Source organism: Hypanus sabinus, chromosome 27 (genome assembly GCF_030144855.1).
Source record: "Hypanus sabinus isolate sHypSab1 chromosome 27, sHypSab1.hap1, whole genome shotgun sequence".
Lineage (NCBI taxonomy): Eukaryota > Metazoa > Chordata > Chondrichthyes > Myliobatiformes > Dasyatidae > Hypanus > Hypanus sabinus.
The window spans coordinates 3,440,677-3,453,244 of NC_082732.1; the positions used below are offsets into that span (position 1 = coordinate 3,440,677).

General features: G+C 43.4%; 1 protein-coding gene across 11 annotated transcripts in view; it reads left to right on the forward strand.

The window, feature by feature from the left end:
* Positions 1 to 12,568, forward strand: part of usp48 (ubiquitin specific peptidase 48) — a 242,993-nt gene that overhangs the window by 54,676 nt on the left and 175,749 nt on the right. For all 11 annotated transcript variants that reach the window (XR_009508155.1, XR_009508157.1, XR_009508156.1 and 8 more), the window contains exon 4: positions 8,456 to 8,583. Coding sequence is in view for 4 of the 11 variants with exons in the window: in XM_059951677.1 (XP_059807660.1) it covers positions 8,456 to 8,583 (128 nt within the window). In the remaining 7 variants the exon portion in view is untranslated. The remainder of the gene's footprint in view (positions 1 to 8,455; positions 8,584 to 12,568) is intronic.

Below are 12,568 nucleotides of genomic sequence, written 5' to 3' on the forward strand. Positions count from 1 at the left end.
GTTCTGGGGCAGAATTAAAGTGCATCTGGAAAAGCTGGGATAAATCAAATAGTCAGTGGGATTTTATTAGAGTTAGATCTTGTCTGACCAATTTGATTGCATTTTTTCATAGGTGATAAAATACATTGATGAGGACAGTGAGATTTGACTAAGATTTTTGTAAGTCTCACAAGAAAGAATTGATCTGAACTGTTAGAGCTCTGGGATCCAGGGCAAGTTGGCAAATTAAATCCAAAACTAGCTTGATAGTAGGAGGTAGATAGCAGTGGAGGTTTTTGGGTTTGGAAGTCTTTGTCCAATGGTATGCTAATGGAATCAGTGCTGGGATACTTAAGTGTTTGCCATATACATGAACAATATGAACATGAAAGTAGGAAATGTGATTTGGAAGTATTCAGATGACATAAAAAAAAATCAGTTCTACACCCTACCCTCGTTATATGCAGGGGATATGTTCCTCGCAGTCGACCCATAATGTGAAATCGCATAATGTGAGAAATTATTTAAATGGAGAAAATAGTGATGCGTTCCAGAGGGCTTCCTAAATATGTTTTATCTGTAATTTATTCACATTTTCATACCAATGCAACACAAAAACAGTACCACAAGGCACATTTGTATTATATTTCATCAATTTAAGGTAATATTCAATGTAATAAATCATAGGAAGTTAACATACTAGGGTGTAAAGTACTCACCAACAGTGGCAGGTATGTTCGCTCCGGGAGATGAGTGGTTGTTGTGGTGCCAGGCAGCTTTACATGGATAAAGTGCATGGATCATATCAAACACAGCAAGGGGTGAAGGAAGACTCACAGAACTCTTAGAACTGCCGGCAGCAGGAGATGACACTGGTTTGAAGAAAGTGGTGAGGGTTGTTTGCTTGGCAGCGTTTTGTTTTTCAGCATAAATTTGCTTGCAGGGAAGAAGGGTTGACAGCAGAGAATGACTGAAATGTTGACTCCGTTCTAACAACACACGCAAAATGCTGCTGGAACACAGCAGGCCAGGCAGCATCTATGAGGAGAAGCACTGTTGACGTTTTGGGCCGAGACCCTTCATCAGGACTAACTGAAAGGAAAGATACTAAGAGATTTGAAAGTAGTGGGGTAAGGGGGAAATGCGAAATGGTAGGAGAAGACCGGAGGGGGTGGGATGAAGCTAAGAGCTGGAAAGGTGATTGGCGAAAGTGATACATAGCTGGAGAAGGGAAAGGATCATGGGACGGGAGGCTGCGGGAGAAAGAAAGTGGGGGGGAGGGGGAAGCACCGGAGGGAGGTGGAGAACAGGCAAAGAGTGATGGGCAGAGAGAGTAAAAAAAACAAACAACTATGTCAGGAATGTGGTAAGAAGGGGTGGAGGGGCATGAACGGAATTTAGAGAAGTCAAATTTCATGCTTTCAGGTTGGAGGCTACCCAGCTGGTATATAAGGTGGTGTTCCTCCAACCTGAGTGAGGCTTCATCTTGACAGTAGAGGAGGCCATGGATAGACATATCAGAATGGGACTGGGACGTGGAATTAAAATGTGTGGCCACTGGGAGATCCTGCTTTCTCTGGCGGACCGAGCATAGGTGTTCAGCGAAACGGTCTCCCAGTCTGTGTTGGGTCTCACCAATATATAAAAGGCCAATCTGGGGGCACCGGACACAGTAAACCACACCAGCAGACTCACAGGTGAAGTGTCGCCTCACCTGGAAGGACTGTCTGGGGCTCTGAATGGTGGGGAGGGAGGAAGTGTAAGGGCAGGTGTAGCACTTGTTCTGCTTACAAGGGTAAGTGCCAGGAGGGAAATCGGTGGGAAGAGATGGGGGGGAACGAGTGGAAAAGGAGGTCACGTAGGGAGCGGTCCCTGTGGAAAGCAGAAAGGAGGGGGGAAGGGAAAGATGTACTTGGTAGTGGGATCCAGTTGGAGGTGGCGCAAGTTACGGAGAATTATACGTTGGACCTGGAGGCTGGTGGGGTGGCAGGTGAGGACAAGGGGAACCCTATCCCAAGTGGGGTGAGGGCAGATGTGCTGGAAATAGGAGAGATGTGTTTGAGAGCTGACTTGTATTGGCGGGAAAGTGGCGCTTCTCATCCCAGCAGTGAGACTTTGTGGCGTGCACACTTGACTTGTATTGGCAGGAAAGCAGTGCACCTCGCATAACTGAGTTTTGGACACATATAAAGAGACATTGGTAGAAATAGGTTCCTCGCATAACTGAATCGGCATAGTCTGAAGACGCATATAATGAGGATAGTGTGTATAGTTGATCGTAGTCATGGTTACAGAATGATGTTGATTAGTTGGTAAGATGGACAGCAATGGCAGGTGGGATTTAATTGTGTTAATGTGAGGTGATGCGTTTTGGGGGACTATTAAAAGTTGGGCAAACACAGTAATATTAGGTCTCGGTTGAGACTTGGTGTGTAAGGCCACACATCCCTGAAGGTGGCAGCACAGGTAGATAAGGTGATACCTGCCTTCATTGATATGCATAGACTACAAGAGCAGCTTCATGAAATATTGGTTAGACTGTACTTGGACTATTTTGTACAGTTCTGGTCACCACACTATTGCATGGGGAAATGTACAGAGCTGATTTATCAGGATATTGTGTGTAATGGAGTATTTCAACTATGAGGAGAGACTGGATTTACTTTCCATGGAGCAGAGGAAGCCAAAAAGAGATATGTCATATGTGTGTAAATTATAGAAGACTTAAATAGTGTAGATAGTAGACAGTTTTTCACCGTAGAAGACATATCTGAAACAAGAGGCTTTGGTCTAGGACAGGGGTCAGCAACCTTTACCACTGAAAGAGCCACTTGGACCCGTTTCCCACAGAAAAGAAAACACTGGGAGCCGCAAAACCCGTTTGACATTTAAAATGAAATAACACTGCATACAACGTTTTGTTTTGCCTTTATGCTATGTATAAACAAACTATAATGTGTTGCATTTATGAAATTGATGAACTCCTGCAGAGAAAACGAAATTACATTTCTGCATGCAACAGAAACATTTTGAACTCCGAAAAAAAGACGTTCGGTTAAAGGTTACTTTTAAGTAAAATACTCAACGTCTATTTGAGTCCTTCTTGTATTTATGAAAAACGCCAAACTTAAATTTGCCGTCAGCAGCAAATCAAAAATAACATCAGCCAGCTGTCAGCCTGAAAAATAAAAGGACTATTTCACTGAACAATGAAAACATATGAATATACGTAAAATAATAGGCAATTAAAATATTTATCATACTTGTTCAGGTTGACTCACACCTGACAATGCAGTCGTATTCAGTAGGGATGGATCGATGCTTAGGGGAGTGACCGGGAAGGATAATGTGTTTTTTTCCTCTCTGAAATCACAGAAGCGTTTCCCAAACGATGTTTGCATTGCGATGATTGCAGAATGTAAATACTCCGAATTTATCATGTCGTGACATTGTTTGAACTCTCTCAAATTGGGCAAGTGAGACAATGTGCCTTTCTGTAAATCTCTGGCAAGCAACGTCAACTTGCGCTCGAATGCCAAAACATCCTCCAACATGTGCAGGGCTGTACGTCCTTACCCCGTTGAAGAGCTGTGTTCAGGTGCGCTGTCATGTCTACCATGAAGTGTAGCTTTTCCAGCCACTCTGGCTGTTCCAGCTCAGGAAAGTTGAGCCCTTTGCTGCCCAGGAAAGTTTTCACTTCTTCCAGACACGCGACAAAGCGTTTCAGCACCTCCCCTCTGGACAGCCAGCGATAAAAACACGTAGCGGTTGCTACACGCAGTCAGTAAACTGCAGTCAAAGATAGCTTTATTCGAACTAAACAGCCTTGCTTTTAAGCCTCCCTCAACCCGCCCCCCATGGGCGCGGATGCTGCAAAAGACACGTACTCACAAACCCCCGTAGGCTATCTCCCTTAGCCTGAACGCTGGCTAATTGTGAGCCGGTTCGGATGTGTCAGGAAATGGGTCGCCACACATCTTATTTAGATTGTACAAGATCACCATAATCTTCAAATTTAGATTTACATTTCAAAAACTAACAAACTAACATAAAATACATTTTAATTAAATACTGACCATGTAGCGGTGTGCTACACGCAGCGCTAAAATTACGACATGGAGTCGGTAACTGCAGTCGAAGGATAAAACTTTATTCGAAATCTTCAGCCTCACTTTTAAGCCTCCCTCAACCTGCCCCCCATGGCGCAGAGGCTCCAAAGCTCTGTGCTCGCAAACCCCCGTAGGCTATCTAATTGTGAGTCGGTTCGGATGTGCCAGGAAAAGGGTCGCCACAACCAATTATTTCCCAAAGTAACAGGGAGCCGCAGCACAGACGTAAAAGAGCCACATGTGGCTCCGGAGCCGCGGGTTGCCGACCCCCGGTCTAGGATAAGGGGCAGCAGTTCAGAGAGAAGCTGAGGAAGATTTCTTTTCATTTAGAGGGTGGTGAGAATTTGGATTACACTGATCCAGTAGAGGTGAAGGCTGGTGCTTCCACAGCAGGCATTTGAATTACCAAGACAGAGATGACCAAATATAATTCGTACATATCTGTGCATGTTGGTTGACATTGGCAAGGTATGCCAAAAAGTCTGTTTCTGTGCTTTACCAGGACAGCAGCGGTTCAAGAAGGTTGCTCATCAGTAGCGCATTAAAGAAAGTTGGAGATACATAGGAAGTACTGATCTTGCCTGTGATGCCCAGACCTCAAAAATAAATTTGGAGGTAGAGTGTATCTATCTGTGAGACCGTTCACATTTGGCAAAGCAATGTAAAGGAATGATTAGCATTTACAGCAGAAGTCATAGAAAGTGGATTTCTCTGTCTGCAGGATTAGAAGATATGCAGTGCCCAGAAAAAGTATTCACCCCCTTGGAAGTTTTCATGTTTTATTGTTTTATAACATTGAATCACAGTGGATTTAATTTGGCTTTTTTTGTCACTGATCAACAGAAGAAGACATTTGTGTCAAAGTGAAAGTAGATCTCTATGAAGTGATCTAAATTAATTACAAATATAAAACACAAAATAATTGATTGCATGAGTATTCACCGTCTTCAAGTCCATATTGAGAAGATGTACCTTTGGCAGCAATTACAGCCTTGAATCAGCTTTGCGCATCTGGACACTGCAATTTTTCCTGATCCTTCTTTACAAAAATGCTCAAGCTCTGACTCAAGCCCTTTTGAAGTCCAGGCACAAATTTGCAATTGGATTGACTCTTCCTTGGCCACTCCAGGACATTAACTTTGTTGTTTTTAAGACCTTCCTGTTTAGTTTTGGCTTTTATTCTTTGGGTAATTGTCTTAGAAAAAATAGAGCATTACAGCACAGTACAGGCCCTTCAGGCCTTCATGGTATGCCGACCCATATAATCCTTAAAAAAAAGTACTAAACCCACACTACCTCATAACTCTCCATTTTTCTTTCATCCATGTGCCTGTCCAAGAGGCTCTTAAATACCCCTAATGTTTTAGCCCCCACCACCATCTCTGGCAAGTCACTCACAACCCTCTGTGTGTAAAAAAAAAACACAACAAAAAACACCAACAATAAATAAATAAATAAATAAATAAATTACCCCTGATATCTCCCCCAAATTTCCTTACCTTAATTTTGTACATATGCCCTCTGGTGTTTGCTGTTGGTGCCCTGGGAGACAGGTACAGACTATCCACCCTATCTATGCCTCTCATAATCTTGTAGACCTCTATCAAGTCCCCTCTCATTCTTCTACGTTCCAAAGAGAAAAGTCCCAGCTCTGCTAACCTTGCTTCATATGACTTGTTCACGAAACCAGGCAACATCCTGGTAAATCTCCTCTGCACCCTCTCCATTGCTTCCACATCCTTCCTATAATGAGGTGACCAGAACTGAACACAATACTCCAAGTGCGGTCTCACCAGAGATTTGTAGAGTTGCAACATGACCTCTCTACTCTTGAACTCAATCCCCCTGTTAATGAAGCCTAGCATCCCATAGGCCTTCTTAACTACCCTACCAACCTGTGCAGCGACCTTGAGGGATGTATGGATTTGTTCATCCACACTCTTAAGTAACTGACCACTAATCCTGTACTCAGTCTTCTGGTTTGTCCTTCCAAAATGCATCACCTCACACTTGTCCAGATTGAACTCCATCTGCCATTTTTCTGCCCAACTCTGCAGCCTGTCTGTATCCTCTTATAACCTTTGACAACCTGCAGCTCCATCCACAACTCCTCCAATCTTGCTCGAAAACAAATCTTCTTCCAAGTTGTGGTTCTCTTGCAGACTGCATCAGCTTTTCCTCCAGGAGTTCCTTGTATTTTGTTGCATTCATTTTACACTCTACCTTCATAAGCCTTCCAGGGTGTGCTGCAGCGAAGCAGTCCCACAGCATGATGCAGCCACCACCATGCTTCATGGTAGGGCTGATGTGTTTTTGATGATAAGAGCATAAGACAGAGGAGCAGAACTAGGTCATTTGGCTTTTTTGCGTCTACTCCGCCACTCAATCATGGCTGATCCTTTTATCCTCTCAACCCATTCCTTGGCCTTCTCCCTGTAACCTTTGCTGCCATGTCCAATCAAGAACCTATCAATCTCTGCCTTAAATACACCCAACTATCTGGCCTCCACAGCTGTCTGTGGTAACAAATTCCACAAATTAACCACTCTCCAGCTAAAAAAATTTTCTCTGCATCTCTGTTTTAAATGGACGCCCCGCTATCCTGAGTCTGTACCCTCTCGTCCTAGTCTCCCCCACCATGAGAAACATCCTTTCCACATTTACACTGTCCAGGTCTCTTCAAAATTTGAAAGGTTTCGGTGACTACCCCCCCCCCCCCCATCCTTGTAAATTTCAGTGAGTACGGACCCAGAGCCATCAAATGTTCCTCATATGATAACTCTTTCATTCCTGAAATCATCCCCGTGAACCCTTGTGATGATGTCCATTGTTAGGCTTAAGCCATACATAGCGTTTAGTCCAATGGCCAAAAAACTCAATTTTGTTTTCATCAGACCATAGAACCTTTGTCCAGTAGACTTCAGAGTCTTCTACATGCCTTCTGGCAAACTCGAGCCGCGGTTTCATGTGAGTCTTTGCAACCAGTGCTTTTTCGTTGCGACTGGTGATATACCCATTGAACAGTTATTGTATGTTCAGTCTCTCCCATTTTAGCCACTGAAGCTTGTAAGTCCTCTGGAGTTGTCATAGGTCTCTTGGTGGCCTCCCTCACCAGTTCTTTCTTGCACAGTCACTCAGTTTTTGAGGATGGCCTGCTTGAGGCAGATTTACAGTGTGCCTCATTCTTTCTACTTCTTGATGATTGACTTAACTATATTCAAAGGGATATTCAATGGCTTGGAAGTTTTCTTGTATCCAACTCCTGACTTGTGCTTTTCAATAACCATTTTGTGGAGCTGCTTGCAATGTTCCTTTGTCTTCATGGTGTAGGTTTTCCCAGGATAGTGACTCACCAGTGGTTTGACCTTCCAGATACAGGTGTATTTTTACTATAGTTAATTGACATACCTTGACTGCACGCAGGTCTCCTAAATAAATCTGTTAACTAGTTATGTGACTTCTAAAAACAATTGGCTGCAGCAGTGATGATTTGGTGTGTCATATTAAAGGGGGGATGAATATTACGTAATTGGTTATTTTATATTTTATATTTGTAATTGATTTAGATCATTTTGTAGAGACCTGCTTTCACTTTGACACAAAAGAGTCATTTTCTGTTGATCAGAGTCAAAAAAGCCACGTTAAATCCACTGTGATTCAGTATTACAAAACAAAGTAACCCTCAAGTTTGGCCAACAGCATTAGTCTAGGGAAGACAATCTCTGGCCCCGCCAATCATGTGAAATCTGAGGTGTGGATGCTGTGTGATCTGTTCCCCTGGTACCATGAAATAACAGATAGTACACCATATGCAATTAAATGATTTAGCTTTATAATTCTTAATTTGACTAAAGGGTTAGTAAAGTAAAACAAAAAGAACAAGGCCCATTTTAATGATACAGTCTATTGTGCACAAGTTGGAGCTCATGGTTTCCCTTCTGTTGGTCCTTCATCGATTTCCCTGGGCTTCGTTGACTCCTGGCCCCACTCCTTTCTGGTGTCTGCGACCTCTCCTGTCTGGCATCTTCTCTCTCCATCTTCTGCTGAACCAAAGACCCAGATCACCTCAGTCTCAGGCACACAACAAGAAAAAAAAAACACTCCCTTCATTGGACGGCACAGATTCTAAAACCCCCGTTATCTCCAGCAATAAACCAAAAATGTGCTGCTATAGAAAAACCATTACTTTAGCAGTTCTTCTACAGAAAGAACATTAGCATTGGAACCTTTCCCAGGGTGTTACAACAATAACAGGTGAAAACTTTCAAGAGGGCTGACTGCCTTTTATAGGCAACTGTATTATAAGTAAAAGCAAGTAATTATTTTCTAAAAAATTACTTACTGTTGTTTGTTTTTTTTTATCTCAGATTTTGAACCACAGTCCATCTGTGAGCACCTTCAGTACTTATTTGCTTTGCTTCAGAGCAGCAATAGAAGATATATTGATCCTTCTGGATTTGTAAAAGCATTGGGCCTGGACACAGGACAGCAGCAGGTATGTAGACGGGAATCTAGTAACTGATGTGTTAAATTATTATTCGTAGATGTATGCATACAAAATACTGGAGGAACTCAAATGGCAATCGTCATTGAGGCTGCTCATGCTTCTCCATTTGGGCATTGAAATAATTGTTGCCCTTTTGAAGCAGGTAGGCATCTGACTGTAGCAGTGAGAGACTGAGGATATCCTTGAACAATCTCACCAATTGGTCGGCACAGGTTTTCAGTCCCCAACCAAATACTCCATTAGGACCACATAACCATTACAGCACGGAAACAGGCCATCTCGGCCCTTCTAGTCCATGCTGAATGCTTACTCTCACCTAGTCCCACCGACCTGCACTCAGCCCATCACCCTCCATTCCTTTCTTGTCCATATACCTACCCAGTTTTTTTTTTAAATGACAAAATCAAACATGCCTCTACCACTTCTACTGGAAGTTTGTTCCGCACAGCTACCACTCTCTGAATAAAGAAGTTTCCCCTCGTGTGAATACCTCTATCAAGTCCCCCCTCAACCTTCTATGCTCCAAAGAATAAAGATCTAACTTGTTCAACCTTTCTCTGTAACTTAGGTGCTGAAACCCAGTTACCATTCTAGTAGCTTCCGGGAGGTAGTTACACCTAAGGAACAGGGCACAGGTAATTGGGTTACCGTCAAGCGAGGGAAGGGGAAAGGACAGGTAGTGCAGGGTTCCCCTGTGGCCATTCCCCTCCAAAACAGGTATACTGATTTGGATACTGTTGGTGGGGGGGTGGGGGGGGGGGGAATGGCTTGCTTGGGACAAGCTGTGGCAGCCGGATCTCTGGCACTGAGTCTGGTTCTGCAGTGCAGAAGGGAGGGAGGAAGAAGAGGAGAGCGGTAGTGATAGGGGACTCCATAGTCAGGGGTACAGACAGGAGATTCTGTGGTCGTGACAGAGACTCCCGGATGGTTTGTTGCCTCCCGGGTGCCAGAGTCAGAGATGTCTCTGATCGTGTGCACATCATTCTGAGGTGGGAGGGTGATCAGCCAGATGTTGTGGTACACATCAGTACCAATGACATAGGTAGAAAGGGTCAGGAGGTCCTGAAGAGTGAGTACAGAGAGCTTGGTAGGAAGTTGAAAACAGGACCTCGAGGGTAGTAATCTCTGGATTGCTGCCTGTGCCACGTGCCAGTGAGGGTAAGAGTAGGATGCTCTGGCAGATCAACACGTGGCTGAGAATTTGGTGTAGGGGGCAGGGTTTCAGATTTCTAGATCATTGGGACCTCTTCTGGGGCAGGTGGGGCCTGTACAAGAGAGACGGGTTATACCTGAACTATAAGGGGACCAATATACTTGCAGGGAGGTTTGCTAGTGTTTTGGCGGAGGGTTTAAATTAGATTTGCAGGGGGATGGGAACCAGAGTGCCAGAGTAGTTAGTGGAATGGGGGTAAAAATAAATGATGTTAGTAGTTCATGCAAAGTCACAAATAGGTTGTGTGTCGTGGTAATAATCTTCTGAGGTGAGTATATTTCAATGCGAGGAGTATTGTGGGAAAGGCAGACGAGCTGAGGGCCTGGATTGACACATGGAATTCTGACATCATAGCCATTACTGAAACTTGGCTACAGGAGGGGCAGGACTGGCAGCTCAATGTTCCAGGTTTCCGATGTTTCAGACGCGATAGAGGCAGAGGAATGAAGGGTGGGGGTGTGGCTTTGATAGGCAGGGAAAATATTACAGCAGTGCTTCGGCAGGACAGATTAGAGGGCTTGTCTACTGAGGCTATATGGGTGGAGCTGAGAAACAGGAAAGGTATGACCACATTAATAGGGTTGTATTATAGACCATCCAATAGTCAGCGAGAATTGGAGGAGCAAATCTGCAGGGAGATGACAGACAACTGCAGGAGACAGAAAGTTGTGATTGTAGGGGATTTTAATTTTCCACACATTGATTGGGACTCCCATACTGTTAAAGGTCTAGATGGGTTAGAGTTTGTAAAATGTGTTTAGGAAAGTTTTCTAAATCAATATATAGATGTACCAACAAGGGAGGATGCAATATCTCCCAGCAGGAAATGAGTTAGGGCAGGTGACAGAAATGTGTATAGGAGAACACTTTGGTTCCAGTGATCATAACGCCATTAGATTCAACTTGATCATGGATAAAGGTAGATCTGCTCCTCAGGTTGAAGTTCTAAACTGGAAAAAGGCCAAATTTGAAGAAATGAGAAAGGATCTAAAAAGCGTAGATTAGGACAGGTTGTTCTTTGGCAAGGATGTGATTGGTAAGTGGGAGGCCTTCAAAGGAGAAACTTTGAGAGTGCAGAGTTTGTATGTTCCTGTCAGGGTTAAAGACAAAATGAATAAGAATAAGGAACCTTGGTTCTCAAGGGTTATTAGAACTCTGATAAAGAAGAAGAGAGGCATGTATAACATGTATAGGCAACAGGGAAGAAATAAGATGCTTGAGGAGTATAAAAAGAGTAAGAAAATACTTAAGAAAGAAATCAGGAGGGCTAAAAGAAGACATGAGGTTGCTTTGGCAGTCAGGGTGAAGGATAATCCAAAGAGCTTCTACAGGTATGATAAGAGCAAAAGGATCAGAGTTGTCAGCTATGTATGGACCCAAAAGAAATGGGAGAGATATTAAATGGGTTTCTTACATCTGTATTTACTAAGGAAACTGGAATGGAGTCTATGGAAACAAAGCAAGCAAGTAGGGAGGTCATGGGACTTATACAGATTAAAGAGGAGGAGGTGCTTGCTGTCTTGAGGCAAATCAGAGTAGATAAATCCCCAGGACCTGACAGGGTATTCCCTCAGACCTTGAGGGAGACTAGTGTTGAAATTGCAGGGGCCCTGGCAGAAATATTTAAAATGTTGATATCCACGGGTCACGTGCTGGAGAATTGGAGGATAGCTCATGTAGTTCCGTTGTTTAAAAAAGGCTCAAAAAGTAAGCCGGGAAATTATAGGCCGATAAGTTTGACATCAGTAGTAGGTAAATTATTGGAAGGAATAATAAGAGATAGGATCTACAAGTATTTGGATAGACAGGGAAAAAGTCAGCATGGCTTTGTGCGTGGTAGGTCATGTTTAACCAATCTATTAAAGAGTTTTTCGAGGAAGTTCCCAGGAAAGTGGATGAAGGGAAGGACATGGGCTTCAGTAAGGCATTTGACAAGGTCCGGCATGGGAGGTTAGTTAGGAAGATTCAGTCGCTAGGTATACATGGAGAGGTAGTAAATTGGATTAGACATTGGCTCAATGGAAGAAGCCAGAGAGTGGTCGTGGAGGATTGCTACTCTGAGTGAAGACCTGTGACTAGTGGTGTGCCACAGGGATCAGTGCTGGATCCATTGTATTTGTATTTGTCATCTATATCATTATCTGGATGATAATGTGGCAAATTGAATCAGCAAATTTGCTGATGATACAAAGATTGGAGGTGTAGCGGACAGTGGGGAAGGTTTTCAAAGCTTGCAGAGGGATTTGGACCAGTTGGAGGAATGGGCTGAAAAATGGCAGATGGAGTTTAATGTGGACAAGTGTAAGGTATAGCACTTCGGAGGGGCAAACCAAGGTAGAACATACAAAGTAAATGGTAGGAAACTGAGGAGTGCAGTAGAACAGAGGGATCTGGGAGTATAGATGCGTAATTCCCTAAAAGTGGCGTCACAAGTAGATAGGGTCGTAAAGAGAGCTTTTGGTACATTGGCCTTTATAAATCAAAGTATTGAGTATAAGAGTTGGAATGTAATGGTGAGGTTGTATAAGACATTGGTGAGACTAAATTTGGAGTATTGTGTGCAGTTTTGGTCACCGAATTCCAGGAAGGATATTAATAAGGTTGAAAGAGTGCAGAGAAGGTTCACAAGGATGTTTCTGGGACTTGAGAAGCTGAGTCACAGAGAAAGGTTGAATAGGTTAGGACATTATTCCCTGGAGCGTAGGAGAATGAGGGGTGATTTGATAGAGGTGTATAAAATTATGATGGGTATAGATGGAG